A 16,398-nucleotide genomic window follows, 5' to 3' on the forward strand; every position below is an offset into this window, starting at 1 on the left:
CGCTCGCTTTGTTTGTTCTTCAGAACCGGCCGTTAATTTGCAGAAATCAGAAACACCTCTCTCTATAATGATCTGATACACTCACACCCTCCAAACGGAAATAATAAATAACTTGCACCCCCCCCCCTCCCCTAAATGCCACCTCCCATAGACCTTACAACCACATATATACACTAAAACAAACACCAACACACTCACAATGTCCTGCTGAAAATTCTAAAGCTGCAACTCCTGTAAACTATACCCAACAAGTGAGACTGTGCTTGCTCATTCCTTTCAGATCACTCACTTATATCTGTCAGTAATACCTAGACTATAAATTTAGTTTCCTTAGGTAGTCCCTCAGGGAATGATTTCATTTCTAACAGTTGTAGTGCTTGTATTTTCAAAGGTGGTGCTTGTATTTTCTTCAGATCTGGCAAGGGATAGGCAAGCACAGTTTGTCCGATATACAGTAGATATAGGTTAAGTGGTTTTTTTTCACTTTTTCAAGTACAGAATTGAAGTAGTTATTAAACTTCATGTAACCAGCTAAACCGGCTATAATTCCTTTTCTTTTCTCTCTAGGTACTTTTTTCTTATTTAGAAATTGAGCTCTTTAGAATGTGTTTAGCCCACTTAGTGAGACAAAAGTATTGTTGTCTGATAATAAAGATTTATACAACAGAGCATAGTTATATTAATGTTTGAGAATTTGTGACACAAATAATTGCCGTTGAAAGAAATTCAATCAGGTTTTTGTGGGCAGTTTGGAGGATTTATTTTTTAATTGTTCATTTAGAAGTATGATTTTCTTTATTTGTGAGGTATAGAATAGGCACTTTTTGCTAAGGCAGGAGCAATGTTAATTCTTATCCTAAGAATGTCAAACAGTGAAGTTTCAAATAGAAATTATGAGAAAGTAGCAAAGGTGTGTTTGGTAAAGAGCGCATTACAAAAAACTTTGCACTTCACAGCCAGGCATTTGAAATGCTATAATAGCTTTGTGGGCCTTTCTGGTGCAACATCAAGCAGAGAGCCTCTGAAACCTTCTCTTTAAACCTCATTTAAAATACCTACAGAATTTTAACCATCTTCCCCAAATATAAGAATCTGGTCATTTTGTATGTGAAAGATATACAAGTACAGATTAACCAGTAGAACTTTATATTATTGTCATTGTCACTGTATTTATATATTAAAAGTAATTGATATTTTTCCAAATTTAAATTTCCTATTCCGTTCATTTCAGTGAAAATTGTTTTGCTGATTGCAATTGTAATTCGAACCTATTTCTCCAGTAAAATGTTTGTTATTAAATTTAGTGACACTGGCAGTTTGGCCATTTAGACTATAAATCTCCTCAAACCAGACTGAAGGCTTTACGTATGGGTTTGATCTAGTGGGCTGAGATTAGTAGTAAGGATTCTACCTCAGTGCAAGAAGTCCACATTCATTTATTTTTTAATTCTTAATGGAGCTTCACCCTCCCTTTAGTGTTGGCCATTGAGAAGACACAGTCTGGGGCCAGTTCAGCTGGTGTACAGAAAAGCTAGGTGTGGCAGAGAAATAGTTAAAATGTATAAATCAGAGCAGCAATACTGAGACCAATGGAACCGTGTCAGAGACAGGTAATGATAAAGTACACACAATATAATTTCTGCTTTGGGAACACTTATCATTCTCAGTCAGTGCAGAGAGACCCATGTTTACACATAGTATCGATTAAGTAGTAGATATATTTCTCTTGACTATCAGGGGACAAAAGTAGTTGTTAGAAACTACATGGTAAATATGCCTGTTTAATATTCAGTAGCTCTCAGACATAACTTTATCAAGTATAAATGCAGTTCATTTTAGCCTTTCTGATATACAAAATGCATACAGGTTAGGGCATCATCTAATGATAGTAGCAAGAATCCAGTAATGACAGCAGCATTAAACTGTTTTAATTCCAACCTGGGGCATTGTGAGGTCAGGTAGGAGCAAGAAAAAGCACATTACTTTCTTAAACGGCAGCATATTTTCTAATTTCTTTTCTATTGCAGTGTGTTAATTAAGGCAAAATCATATTTGCCCTTTTCCTGCGCCTTGCCTTCATATTGGATTTAAATTGCATTCCTTCATGCGTGCCCGCCGTGGCGGCTTTGTTAATTTAGCTCTAATTTGAAAGGACTTGTTGCTTGTATAGTGTGTGAAATGGGGTCAGAGGGTTAACATGCATTACAAGCGGCAGGTTCTCCACATTCCCCTGCTCCAGGGGCTGGGAAAAAGGTCTCTGGCTTTTAAAAGACCATCAAGAAGCACTGATGAAACTCCACTTGCACTGTCTGCACTACAAATTGCAATGTACTCCCAATTAGTGGGCTTATTCTTCTCTGTTTCATTTTAAATAACAGTAACAGCAGTAATAATACATTTTTATGATTGTTTTTGTGTGCCTGGAGACTTGGGATTTGTTCTGACCGTGCTTTGTTTTGGATGCTGTCCATCAAAACTTGATACCATAGACTCTTTTACACATCCTCAGTAATTATAGTAGCTGAGACATTCATTTAAAAACATGTTAAGAGCAAATGCCGAAGTACACTATTTAGTTGTATTTGTATATTTTGTAATTTATCTAAATGACTGAAAAGACATTATTCCATCCACATGTTTACTATTAATTTTCTAATTAGGTGATTATTACCTGAAATGCAATTCTTACAATATTGTTATACTGTATAAATTATTTTTACGTTGGTTTCAGCTGCATAAATGATGTGTACACCTTTTTAAGCTGAGTGTTTTAATCAAGATTGTTGAAGAAAGTTCAAGAAAAATCCAAAAGGAAAATAAGATAATTGTACAATTATTTACCCTCCTGAGTCCATACTTGATGGAAGAACCTTTATCTACATTTACAGCTGTGATTCTGTTTGGACAAGTATTTACCAACTTTGCACATTAGGATGGTGCAATTTCCACACAGTCTATATGACTGTAATAATTTGTAATTCGAGCAAAACTTTCCACCACAAAACATTTTGCCACATGTTTGTAGTCTCACTTAGAATTTGAGATGCCACTTAGGCCAGCTTTGTGGATTGACTTGGATGTTGTTGACTCATGGAGATTTTCTCTCATCTCAGCTGTTGAACTCCAGCTCTTTCACAGCTAGCCTTGCAGAAATCACTGTGTTCAAAGGAGTATTCAGTGTCTTTAAAAGTTTTCATGCCATTCCCCTTATCTGTGCATTTCTAAAACTTTATCGTTGAGTTGTTTGAAAGCTCCCTAAATCTTTGCTTTTTTTAAATTCATTACATGTACAGTACCTCACTGAGGAGCTGGAGACTGTTGCTGGGGAAGGGGACCCCTAGTCTACTCTATTCTGCCTGTTACCATTGTAACTCTCACCAGGAATAATTATTTAGAAAATGATTTTGATAGGACTGAGGGACCTTTGAAAAATAGGTGTTTTTATTCTGAAATGTAAACCACTAATGCATATAGAGGTCATTCTACTAATTGTGACTTGTCAAAGTATTTGTGTGCACCTGAACTACTTTAGATACGCCATAGAAAAGGAGGTGATTACTTTAAAAATATTAATTTTGAGCATTCATATTTTGAGTAACAATATTTACTTTTAAAAAGTGCATATATAATTTGTAATTCAGCAAAATGAAACAATATTGAAAGGCGGCTAATAAGATTACTGAGAGCCTTCTTATTAGTCCAGACTGTGCTCGTAAATAATGCAACTTATAGTGAAATTACTTATGAAGGGGAATTCATATCTATAAGGAATAATGTAATTAGCTTGAGATGTGTTTTCAATACATGCAATTCATACACTTGTAAATACATATCATTACCTATAAAATAGATAAGACAAGTTTGTTATTATTCTTATCTTGTTAATGGATTTGTGTGTTTTATGGTGGAAGTCTGTTTTTATACTAATACGTTGTCCCTTGCAAAGACAACTTAACTATGCGCCAACACTAGATTTACCAGTCATGGTGAAAAGATTACACAAATCTATTAAGATAAAATACAAGTAATAGCTTTATTCCATGCTGAAAAAAAGAAGAAAGAGAACACAACATTTTGGCCGTGGAGCCTTCTTCAGGTGTGAGAAAGACAAGGCAGTAAGCAAAGGTAATGTAGCGTGAGAACAAAGACTTGTGTAGCGGAGCTAGTGTGGTGACGTCAGCGCCCTAACTGCGCGTAGCAGGGTCCTCAGCTGCCTGGGCTGTTGCATTACGCCGGAGACCCTGGTTCGCGCCCCAGCTGTGAGGGCCGGAATGGGCAGCGGGGGGCACGACCCTGCGCGGAACCGTGACTGTCACATTGGTGCTGTGACCCAGGCAGGAGTGTGGAGTGTCCTTCGCCGAGCCGAAGTTCAGCAGGGGAGGGTGTAGCGGAGCTAGCGGAGCTAGCTGGAATGGGCGGCGGGGGGCACGACCCCGTGCAGAACCGTGACTGTCACACTGGGAAAGAGGAGGAGCGAGAGGCGGGAGCAGGGGACAGAAAGAGAGGCCAATCAAGAGGTGTGAAGTCAGAATAGGTGTAGAGAGGTGTGAAATGAAACCTCCAATGAATGGAGAAAATTTAGAAGAAAAGTAGTCTGTCGTTAAGAGAAGGGGGAAGGTGTGATCCTAGCTGCAGGATAATTTCGGTTTTTGTAGTCTTTCTGATGTATGAGTTCGGAAAACCATCTTTGAGAACACAGAAGGAGAGATTAGAGTGGTCTTGGCCATCAAAGGTGAAATGAGAAACAATGGGCTTGGAGAGATCTTTAATCTTCACAGCCCTAACATGTTCTCTGAAGCGGTCTCCGAGTCTCCTTCCTGTTTCTCCAATGTAGATGGCTGGGCATTTACTGCAGAGATACAGTAAATAAGGTTGCTGGAGATACAAGATGCTAATTGAGTGTGGTGTTAGATGTGTACTTGCAGGTGATACAGTGAACTCTGTTGCAAGGGAAAGTGCCTGGTGTGGATGGTTGCTGAGGGCGGTCAAGGGAGCTGTGAACAAGAAGGTTGCGCAGATTAGGTGGTCGGCAATATGAGATGATGGGGCAGTCAGAAAAGAGAGCCCCAATGGAGGGATCTTCCTGTAGGATGGAAAGGTTGTCATTAATAGTCTTGGGGATAGGAAGTGTGTTGGGGTGGTAGGGAAGCACCAAAGGAATGCGGTTGTTGCAGCGGGAGTTCCTGATTGAGTTGATGGTCCGAGGGGTGTTTTTGGCTCGGGCAAGGGCCCTGTCAATAACACTGCTGGGGTATCCTCTGTTGTTGAAAAAGGAGTACATTTTGATGGCTTGGTTCTGGAAGTCAATGTCGTCTCTGCATAATCCTTGTAGCCGAAGGAACTGTGAAAAAGGGAGGGAGTTTTTAGTGTGTTTGGGGTGAAATGAGCTATACAGGAGATAGTTGTGTGAATCCATGAGTTTGTGATAAACCAAAGTGGAGAGTCGGGGGTACTGGATGGAGAAGTTGATGTTTAGAAACATCCCTAAGATAAAATATGTGCATATACCTCACAACTATCAGACAGTGACACTACACTAACAGACATGAAAAGTAATAAAGAAACAACCTCTCCAAACTAAGTATATTCTGAATGTACAGTACATGAAGTTCTGGGTCATATATAATCAGTGCATTACTGCAACCTATTACAGTGTACCCATTCTGCCTGGTTTGAATAAAGAAAAGAGGAACAAGAAACGATTTAGGTCATGCACATTTCTCATTAGTTATGACTTTTATTTCTGGTAAATCAGCATTCAGGAGCAAAAGCAGATCTTTACCTAAAGTATTGTCAACAAGCTACCCAGCCATGTTTCTGACACTGATACCTTGGCTTATTTTACATAACTGCTGCATATCCTTGAATCAATTATCTACTAACTACTTAATGAGACATATGGGGTGATATGGTATGCTCTTGTTTTTTTATATTCTTACCATCTCTTTGCAATGAATTATTAAGAATTCCAATAAGAAGAACATTATCAAATATTTGAGGGAGGGAGAACCTGTCTTTATCCAAGTCTTCTGTGACTCTCCAGCAGCTCTTGCAATTTAAGGGCAATATTTATCTTAGGTGTTGAGTTATCCCTCTATTCCCTGGAAAGGAAGAGAAAATGATGAAAAAATCACAGGTGGTGGAGTGTTATTGAAAGAAAGGGTAGGGTTTATACTTATAATTTAATTATTATCAAATTATTTTTAAAAAGTACCAGAGCCATACTGTTGAGTCTGTCAATTTCTTTTTCTTTGTCCTTAATGACAAACAATGCCATAAAGCGACATTAACTAGATTGATAGAATATGTACTGTATAGCACTTTTAAAATTTACAGTTTGCAGTTTCTAGTATTACAGATACTAGTTTCTGATATCTACAGATAGAGTGAAATTAATTCATTGGAGCTGATTCATTGTGCAAACAATTTGTGACAGTTACACTAAGAAAAAAATCAAATCTTAATTTGGTTGCTTAGCTTTAACTAATAGATGCTTAATCTTGTTTTGTAGATCAGATATTCTCCTACAGTCATCTTAAATCTCCAATGTGCTGAGTAGTTTGTCACTAAGGAAATAGAATCATAGTCCACCTACCCTCCCATTTCTCTTGCTGTTCCTTCACCAGCAAGAGACTCATTCTGCCATATTTTTATTCTGTATTCATATAAATCTTAGACTCAGCCAGGCATTTTTATTTTTATGTTGTTTGCGCTGATTATTGTTTTTTCCTGCTCTCCCACCCACTCTTTTTCTCTCTGGTCCCTAATCAAATTACCTGTATGAATGCCTGTAATTTATCGGCCGGTCAGCCAACAAAATAATTAGTTTTCTTCCAATGGTTATCAGCACCAATTGGAAGTGTATAATCTCGGGGCCCTCTGGAATACCTTTTAATAATGACTGAAACGAGCAGTTTATGTAGAAGCAAGGTGGATGGAAGGAAATATGTGGGGGGGGGGGGGGGCTTTCTTTCACCTCCTCCACAGTCATTTGAATTCCAGGTTAATTCACACCTGACCCAAATTAGCTTTTGATGTGCAGTAGAATGGAGCTTGAATTCAGCAGGGAGTGAGGTTTTACAATTAAGCTTACTCACACAGACATTTTCAGGAACACCTTGAAAACAAAATATTTTCTTCTGCTTCTTCATGTTCTCCAAAAGCAGACTTTTCTATAACATTGTTCTCTTTAGATTGGCTGGGGGGATGTGTCACACATTACGTCCAAGTTATTTCTACGCTACATGTAAACATTGCACACAGGAGACATTAATTAATGTGGAGATTGTTTCTTGTTTTACAGTAAGCATATGGGTACATACATTCATACTCTGTATTGTCTATCAAATTTGGTTTGTTTTTAAAGAACATGCAGCGATCATTTCTCTTGAGAATGTTGAGGAGTTTTGATGTAAGCATACACATCCTAGAGTTTGCCTGCACAAAACTGGTAGAGAGATGCTACGTTTTACCTACTCCACTTGATAGGGAATCTGGGTGTAAACTGTCAAGGAACATAAACATGGACTGTATTAATGGTTAAAAACAGAACCAGGTGAACCACTTGTATACTTACTGTTGGCAGGAAAGCACTCTTAATACTGAATGATTCCTCACACCCACTAACACCCAAATTTCCAATTTGAAAAGCTCCCGTTTGCTCTATGTTTTAGAGTACCCAAGGTTACAAAAATATTTTTTTTAAATGATTCATTCCAATTTGGCATCACTCTTTTAAACTCAGAAAATTGTATTGACAGCATATATATGTATTGTATGACACACTTGAATCTTATATTTTTTGTACTGTTTGGTATTGCTATATAGCATTGATTGTATACATCATGTAAAGTCCATTGGATGTTTTGTATACATATATATTCTGCATTATATGTATTCTGCACAGTAGATTCTGATCATTTATTTATTGGCCTGACAACTCAATAAGGCTGGATTTCAATATGGCATCTGCTTGCAGTATGATTATTTGTGCTGATTACACTAGTCCTGGCCCTGGTGTTGAAATATATTAATGTTGATCCCAACCATTTTTGTTTTTATCTGGAGTCTGGAACACCTTTTAGACCTTGTACTGTAAGTCTTGTCTTTATTCAGTTATTTTTCAAAGCCGTTGTCCACTTAATATTTCAGGAATCTTTGTTTTGGTTTTTGTATTTTGAAACATCTTGATCAAAATCATATTAATGTTAGATACAAATAAAAAGAAACATCCATTTCTGTTAAAAATGTGTTAAAATAATTAATACAATTAATAATAGAATTGCCCCAAAAAATAATTGCCTTTCGGATTCATTGTAATAATAAGACGTTTGGTTCATGGATTGAAAATAATATTATACATTAAAACAGTTTAATCTGTGTAATTTAGTTTTGCTTTCCAATTACTCATTTATTAAAAGGGAACCCCTAACCTCCATTTAAATACAATGCTCTTAGGTTTGTATTGATTCTGTGACCAACAGTCCATTTTTGTATCTAAATCAGTTAATTGAAGATGGTGTAGATCTAATTGGATTATTGCTTTCTGCCTCAAGGTGCAGTTCTCCTCTACAGCATGATGCTCGCAACATTAAAGTCACATTTCTGTTATTTAGAGGCATGTAGAGGCATGTACAGACTTTGAATTGGACACGAGCAGATAGAATGAGAGAAAATGAAAGAAACCATACTTCAACATATCTCTCTAAAGCCTGTTTTCATTGTAAGTTTGCCCATAAAATAAATACTGTGATTAGTTAAACCTGAAATGTAGTCAGTTATAATGTTCCAGTCTTCATCATAAAGCAATAAAATTACTTTGCTTTTATAGCTGAGGTGCTAGTTTAACATACCTATCTGTGTCTTCTTTGTGTTTTGGCATATTTTATTTTTTAACTGATTGGCGGTGCGGTGGCTCTGTGGCTAGGGATCTGCACCTTTGGCTGGAAGGTTGCCGGTTCAAATCCCGTGGCCAGCAGAGGAATCCTACTCCATTTGGCCCCTGAGCGAGGCCCTTAACCCCAACTGCTCCAGGGGTGCTGTACAATGGCTGACCCTGCACTCTGACCCCAAGCTTCTCTCTCTGTCTCTGTGCCTCATAGAGAGCAAGTTGGGGTATGCAAAAAGATGAATTCCTAATGCAAGAAATTGTATGTGGCTTTTAAAGTGAACTTATCTTTTATATAGAAAGTTTCCATCTGTGTTCCCTTTAATGTGACAAGTGCTTTAATAGACATTTTCAAGTTTTTCTTTTGTAAATTTAAAAGGAGGGTGTGAAATAAAGTCATTCTGGGAAAGTAGTCTTGTCAAGTGTAGTAGTCATTTCAAGGAAAGTATGACAACTTGCCAGTGACTGTATGCAGTGGTGGGATGAGTAGTTTGTTCCCTTAATAGTCTGCACAGACTTTGTATCCCCCATTCTGTGCTGTGGAAGATCTGCAATACACAGCAGAATCCCAGCGTCTCAGGCTCTGGGGAACTGTACATTATGCAAATGAAGACATTATTTGCATAGCTCTAATTAGGTAATTACAAATCATTTTGCTATGAGATCAAGCGTGCGCTTAGACAAGAAGGTTTGTATTATTCAGTCTGCCTCAGCTCTGCTTATTTAAGTAATTTGTTAGTGTAACTACTTACAGTAGCTAATAAAAAGAGAGCTTTATCTTCTGACACCCTAAATGCCATAGGTATTCTACCAGGAAACCTGTCTACCAGGAAACCTGAGGTTAGAAATTTTATTATTGTTGGTGAGGGGGCAAAACATGAAAAGGCAATTAATTTTTCAAAACTAGAAGTTAAGATCTTAATGAGAATACAGAGTGAAGTAACACTGATGGAATGTGCTATATCTGTGTGAGGTTGGCATACTGAATGTGAGACAGCAGTGTGCATGCTGAGTGATTGACAAAGCTGGGGTATTTTTAAACCATCTGTATCTCAAACCACTTTTCTAGCTGAATATTAAAGATTCTTTTTTTCATTCCTATTATTTTACAGCTGAAAAGATTTTTATGCCTTCACAGAACAGTTGTAGTGTAGTAAGCATAGCCTTTTTCTAAGCCCTTCAGCTGTAACTAGGTTGATCAGAAATAATTGTTACCATTATTGGAGTAGTTATTATTTATTACCTAAGAGTTCCCAGTCTTTTTCCCCATTAACTCCAGTAATAATTTTTTTAGTCCAAGCAACAGCAGTAGTAGTATATAGCATAAAAAAATCTGAATGATAGGCCTACTGGAGATGAGATTTGCAAAAACTAGAAATGGTTCTCACCGGTCTGAAAAAGTGAAAGTTGATGTGAATAGAAATATTTAATACAATGGATGTCTTACTCAGTGGTGTTATTTTACAAAATGGGTGTTTCATTGTATGTTTGGTGGTGGGGGGGCAGCAAAGATCACATTACTAGGATTCCTGCTACCCCTGGGTTCTCCTTGTACTAACTACTTTTCCAGAGGTAGTGGCAGGGGGGATTGCTCCTGTCACCCTAAATCTCTTCCCCGCACTAAAATCATCAAACACACAACTCATGTTGTACTTCTAAAAATGTTCAGAATTCAAAATCTGGGGCTCCCCTGCCATTTAATTCTGTTTTCTCTTCACTCTCCATTCATTCATTTCACCATCCCTCAATGACATCCTTAGCCTCACTGCTGTGGCAGTGACAGGATAAACACGTGACGTGCTATATGCAGAAATGATGCATTATACCATGTTTGGATATTTCCCAAGTGTTATCAGTACTTTCAACTAACACTTCCTTTTTCTTTGTGTTACAGAGCAAGAGGAGTCATTTGAGTTCATGATTGTGTCGCTGACAGGACAGATGTGGCAGTTTGAAGCTTCCACGTATGACGAGAGGGAGCTGTGGGTCCAGGCCATTGAGAGCCAGATATTTGCCAGTTTACAATCCTGCGAGAGCAGCAAAAACAAGGTCTGAACCTCAACAGCTGCGGTCAAATAATAGTGCTAAATATTCTGATATTTGAATATGGTTTAAACTTTTTGTGTAACAAGTGATTGAAACACTGTATACTGTATCTTTAAAACAGATTCTTTCATAATTTCTTTATTGACTCAAAAAGGTTTTCTTCCTAAGGGTGTTTTATATGTTTTTTGTAATTATGTAATATTTTTTTAATTTTAGTTTATATACAGTATGTGTGCTTACAGTGAAACCTGAGTAACTAGTTGTAGCAGAGCCTTATTGTATTTAATATTAATGTTTGCCATCACCTAACTGAAAAGAAAAACATTGTTTGAAGTAGTTTCAGAATTTGTGATTTTCCTTTTCCTGTGGGGAAAAAATGGCACTGTGGCTGAATTTCTGCCCCACTCACAGTTAGAGACATGGATGAGGCAGGTTTAAACAGAATGACATACAGTAGTGTACAGATTTGATTCAGCTTAGAGACATAACCCAAAGCCCTATCCCTGTACAAAAGCATGGATCTCAGAGGTTTTATCCCTCCTTTGCTAGATGTGCTTTGCAAGTGACCAGCCCTGCTCTGCATCTAGGTTTTCACTGCTGTGAGATCTGGGAAACCAGGCTGCTGAAGGGCAGGCTCGATGCAATCTCTCCCCAGCTGCCACCTGCGTGACAGAGGCAGACAGGTGCACTGCAGCATGGGAGCTCCTTATTAAAGCTGACAGGCTTCAGGCGAAGAACACGGCCTGTGTCAGCAAGCAGAGTTTCGTTTTAATATTCTTTTTTTAATCAGGCGCAGACTGCCTTTTCTCATCCAAGAACCCCTCCCCCACCTCCCACCTAACCACCTCCTTCACATTCTCTCCCCTGCTTACCTGCGATTACTTTCTAATGAATAACATCCTGCTGTCATTTTTTTTTTCAGTCTCGGTTGGGCAGTCAAAGTGATGCACTTGCCATCCAGTCAATCCGCAATGTGCGAGGAAACAGTTTCTGTGTGGACTGTGAAGCACCCAGTAAGTACAGATTCCAGGTCTTGACACACCCTCTAGTACCCACACACTCATTCCTTTTTTACTTCTGTTTCTGATTTCAGTGCTGAGCCCAGCTGTTGCCTCAGTCTCTTTCCTATTTCCCCAGGAGACATGTTGACTGTGTAGTCACTATATCAAAGAAAAGAGTGCAGAAACATAAGGCGTTTATGTGGCAGAAAGTCTCATATACCATATTGAAATTGAACAGGACCAGTTCAGCCATTTTTACCACTGTTACATCAACATCAGTTGTGATGAGATACGTCAGACATTCACGAACCAAGTGAACTGATACATTACATGATAAATCTGAACCAGAGCTACTGTGTAATTACAAAACACATTTATTTTTTTCCCTTTAAAACACATTATTAGCTGCCCAATAATATATGATCCACTGTTTAAAAACACTAGTTTAGTAATATATAAAATATATATGAAAATATCCATATATAAAATAGTATTATGTCTCTCCTGCAATCCCCCTCCAGTGGCATGCCAGATCACTCAATGTAACTGAAATTGTTTATTTTAAGCAACTTCAAACTGACAAAGGATATTTTATTGAAACTGAATATTGTTTAATTGGGATCAACAAATAAGACTATATGATTCAGGATTTTGATAGAAGAAGATAATACAAAGATAATGCAAGATAATACAAGTAATACAAAGAAGTTTGTATTATTTGGACTCCACTCCATTATTATTTTATTGATTTGGTTAACATGGTGTTGCATTAAGACATAAAACAACCACAAAACTGATTTTTATTTTATTCCATTATTATTGTTGTTATTATTATTATTATTATTATTATTATCATTATTATTATTATTATTAATAATAATAATAATAACAACAATAATAATAATGTTAGTATGTAATCATAGTTTACTTAGAATCTTTTCAAATAACTCAAAGTGATGCACAATAGCACACACATAAAAGCCATAAAGCTATAAAATAATGAACTATAAAATAAATGATTAAATTACATCATAATGTAAATTATCAAACAAAATGAAGAGTCAAACAATTGTATTTCAAACACTATTGTAAAACGGGACTAAAAGTGAGTTTGAAAAATGTTCACAGTCAGGTGGATTTGGATTTGGGTTTATCATTATAATGCATAATCTTGCAACAGCACAAGAGAAGGCTCTGTCAGCTGTTGTGTGGAGACAGGTTTTAGGTGAAATAGGGAGACCTGAATCAGCAGATCTCAGATTCAGTTTTGCACTATACTCTTGCAATATTTCCTTAAGATATTTTCTGCAGGTAACTTAGAGCTAGACTGTTCATTGCTTTATACTGTGTGGTAAGCATAAGAGTTTTAAAATTGAATCTACATTTCACAGGGACCTAATACAATTTATCCAGCATAGTAGTTATATGCTGAGAAAGCACACTGGTTGCAGAATTCCAGACATATTAAAGCCTGTTTAATACTTTAGTGAATGCTTCAGTACTTTGTTACAGCAGTTAAATTTTGATCAAATAAAGGCTAACCGTTTAAAATTCTGTTTTTCATCATCAGATGAACAGAGCAAGGACCTTATCCTGTCATTGTTACACAAATGGGAATAGGATACCCTAACTGATATTTGTAATGAGGGCTTTGAATAGCAACACAGAGTCAAAATGTGTTTTTTTTAACAATACCAGCAGCAACAACACTGACTAGCTTGTTACCTAGAATCCTCTCTCAATGTCTTGTTGGCATTTTAGAACTAAATGATAGATATGGCTTAACGTAGCAACATATCTTTTGCTAAGGGAGAGTTGTAAAAAGGCCATGTGTTGTAAAGTCTGGTGTTGCTTTCCCACACAGACCCGGACTGGGCTAGTCTGAACCTGGGGGCTCTTATCTGTATCGAGTGCTCGGGGATCCACAGGAACCTGGGCACGCACTTGTCCCGTGTGCGGTCACTGGACCTGGACGACTGGCCCGTGGAGCTCAGCATGGTGATGACCGCTATCGGCAATGCCATGGCCAACAGTGTGTGGGAGGGCTCAGTGGAAGGCTACACTAAACCAGGGAACGAGAGCAACAGGTGAGTCTGGGCTGAGAGAATGTGCCACCCACAGTACTAACTGCTTATTAAAAGCACAGTAATTTAGGAATCATAAAGAATAAAAAATACATATAGTAAAGTGTATGTAATTCTTACTGTCTGTGGGGTTGTAATCAGTTTTGTTATCTCTTGTGGCAGCTTTAAGTTTTCTCATAGAAGCAAACTTTTTATTCTTCCATTTTTGTGTGGTACTACATTTGACAAAGGTATGACCTAAAACTTGTGTATTTTCTTAATTATTTTTGTGCTTGGTTATTTTCCGCTTGGATAGTCTGTACTAACAGAATGCCTTTTAAAGACTCAAGATATCGGTGACCTGGTCTTTAGGGCGAATATGTTAAATCTACATTCCTCTGTAATCAACTCTGCTGTGCTGTGACTCAGACTCTGACTTTCCCTTACCGTGTGGCCCTGTCAGAGTTTATTTTCTCTAATTTTCACAACTTTAATGATGCTAATCTCCTTCTAAGCAGCCCAGAATTTTTACTTGCTGCGGTATTTTTACTACGATCTAAAGCTCCAATCTTTAGAAACTCAAAAATCATGGTGTGTCATAGATGCTTTCCTTTCAGCAAGCTAATGTGCCTTATTTGTTGTACTCTTTCTGCAATTTTAAAAATGTTCCAAGACAATGTCCATCAGTGCCATCAAAATCTGACAAAGGAGCACTGGGTCTTTTCATTTCCAAGTGATTCCCTATTGAATATGATAGATAACTGATGAGATTTAAAAAGTTCTTATATTATTAAGAACTGGACATAACGTACAGTACTAAGATAGACAATCTGTTTCAGATTACATTTCTCTCTTTCTCTCTCACACATCTTCTCAATCTCTATTTCTCTCACTCTCTTTGAGTGCCAGGGTTGTATTTATTTATATTTTGTTCTTTTTTTGTTAGTAACTCTTAACCTAACAGGCTAACAGGCATGTTCTATAAATCTCCCATGACACCAATCAATAGAACTAAATTCGTATTTTGAAGCACCCCCAGTGGCTGTACTGGATTAGTTCATCTCCAGCTCTGTTTTGCTGTTTGTCTTTTTGTTGTGAAACAAGCTGCTGTTGGGACTTTTCCCTTTTATTCATTAACAGAGCCAGCCAATATTTCCTCCTGTCTATGGATATGTAATCAATCTCCACTTGAGTACAAAATAAGCTTCTTGTTCTTGAAAGGTTTGGAAGCAGTTGAATAATATCTGTATTTTCAAATGTCTGACATCTACAGTATAAAATACAAGCTGGCTTTCCTAGCAATGAAGAGCTTGTGCATTTCATTTTTAAAAAGAAATAAATGTGTATTTATTGTATATATTGTAAATATTTATTTAATTCTCATTTTTTAATGAACAGACCAAAAATTGACTTATGATCTTAACAGTGTTTAATTTATTTACAGTATTGTTATTGGTCAGTCACATCATTGGCGCAGCAAGGCCTTTGAGCTTTCCAGAGTAAGATTAGTATAACATTTTATTTTGTAGGATAAAAAATACAGCTCAGCATCCTCTCTCATCTGTTTCTGAAATCTACAATGAGCAGCACAGGAAGGTGAAGACCCTATGAATCCCTGCTTTCATGCTTTGTCACTCTTACCAGTGCATGCTTATCATTTTAATGATGCATTTAATGCGCATCAAGAAACAAAACCTGCCAAAGTAGTAAATGTACTGGCATAACATATAAATATGTGAGCAAAACATCATTATATATTAAGTGATTAATTAAATATGTATAAAAAATTCAATGGGTTTATTAGGAGTTCAACAAAAAGCACCGGATCAAGACTAGGTTAAGAATAATTGAATTACTAGACACACAATAAGGTGACCATATGGCAACTATTGTCGAAGTCGCCAGGTGTGATTCCATCCAGCTCTGCCGTTGCGCGAGGGGATTAATAAAAGGATGAATCTCATCCCACTGCTCTGATTGTTTTTTGGGTGACGGATAGTGCCTGGGCGAGCCACCTGAGTGACAGTTTGATGTAATGCCTCGCTTGTAATTAACGAGACAATTATTGTGTTAAAGCTGACCCCAGGGGCTGCGCCCTTGGACCTGCTGAGCTCTGTCACTGATACATCACTAGAGACGAGTCCATTACTCTCATTCACTGGCACATTAGTGTGAGAGCTTGATTTAGACCAGATCTGTGCACTAAATGGAGCTGAAGAATTGGAGTCATCTTGGAGACTAAACAGCTGGCTGCTTCATATTTCTCTAGTGAACACTCCTAATATTTAACTGCCAGGGCAGCTTCTTTATTTCTTTTTTTAAATGGTTTAGTTCTCTCAGCTGCCTATTAGTTCTGGGGGAAAAATGACATGTTTTATTGATTTTGCATATTAAATAGTGT

The 16,398-nt window shown here is 37.4% G+C and overlaps 1 protein-coding gene and 1 long non-coding RNA gene across 3 annotated transcripts in view; one reads left to right on the forward strand and one right to left on the reverse strand.

Annotated features, from left to right (window-relative positions):
- agap3 (ArfGAP with GTPase domain, ankyrin repeat and PH domain 3) overlaps positions 1-16,398 on the forward strand; it is a 281,531-nt gene that overhangs the window by 244,428 nt on the left and 20,705 nt on the right. For both annotated transcript variants that reach the window (XM_088643061.1, XM_088643059.1), the window contains exons 14-16: positions 10,782-10,936; positions 11,856-11,946; positions 13,799-14,021. In XM_088643061.1, the coding sequence (XP_088499187.1) occupies positions 10,782-10,936; positions 11,856-11,946; positions 13,799-14,021 (469 nt within the window). The remainder of the gene's footprint in view (positions 1-10,781; positions 10,937-11,855; positions 11,947-13,798; positions 14,022-16,398) is intronic.
- LOC148657169 (uncharacterized) lies at positions 4,009-11,945 on the reverse strand. Its single transcript, XR_015940890.1, has 3 exons — positions 11,806-11,945; positions 5,940-6,101; positions 4,009-5,341 (listed from the first exon to the last, which is right to left on the reverse strand). It is a non-coding gene; the product is annotated as an uncharacterized LOC148657169 (long non-coding RNA).

This window comes from Lepisosteus platostomus, chromosome 8 (assembly GCF_059453375.1).
Source record: "Lepisosteus platostomus isolate fLepPlt1 chromosome 8, fLepPlt1.hap1, whole genome shotgun sequence".
Taxonomy (NCBI): Eukaryota; Metazoa; Chordata; class Actinopteri; order Semionotiformes; family Lepisosteidae; genus Lepisosteus; species Lepisosteus platostomus.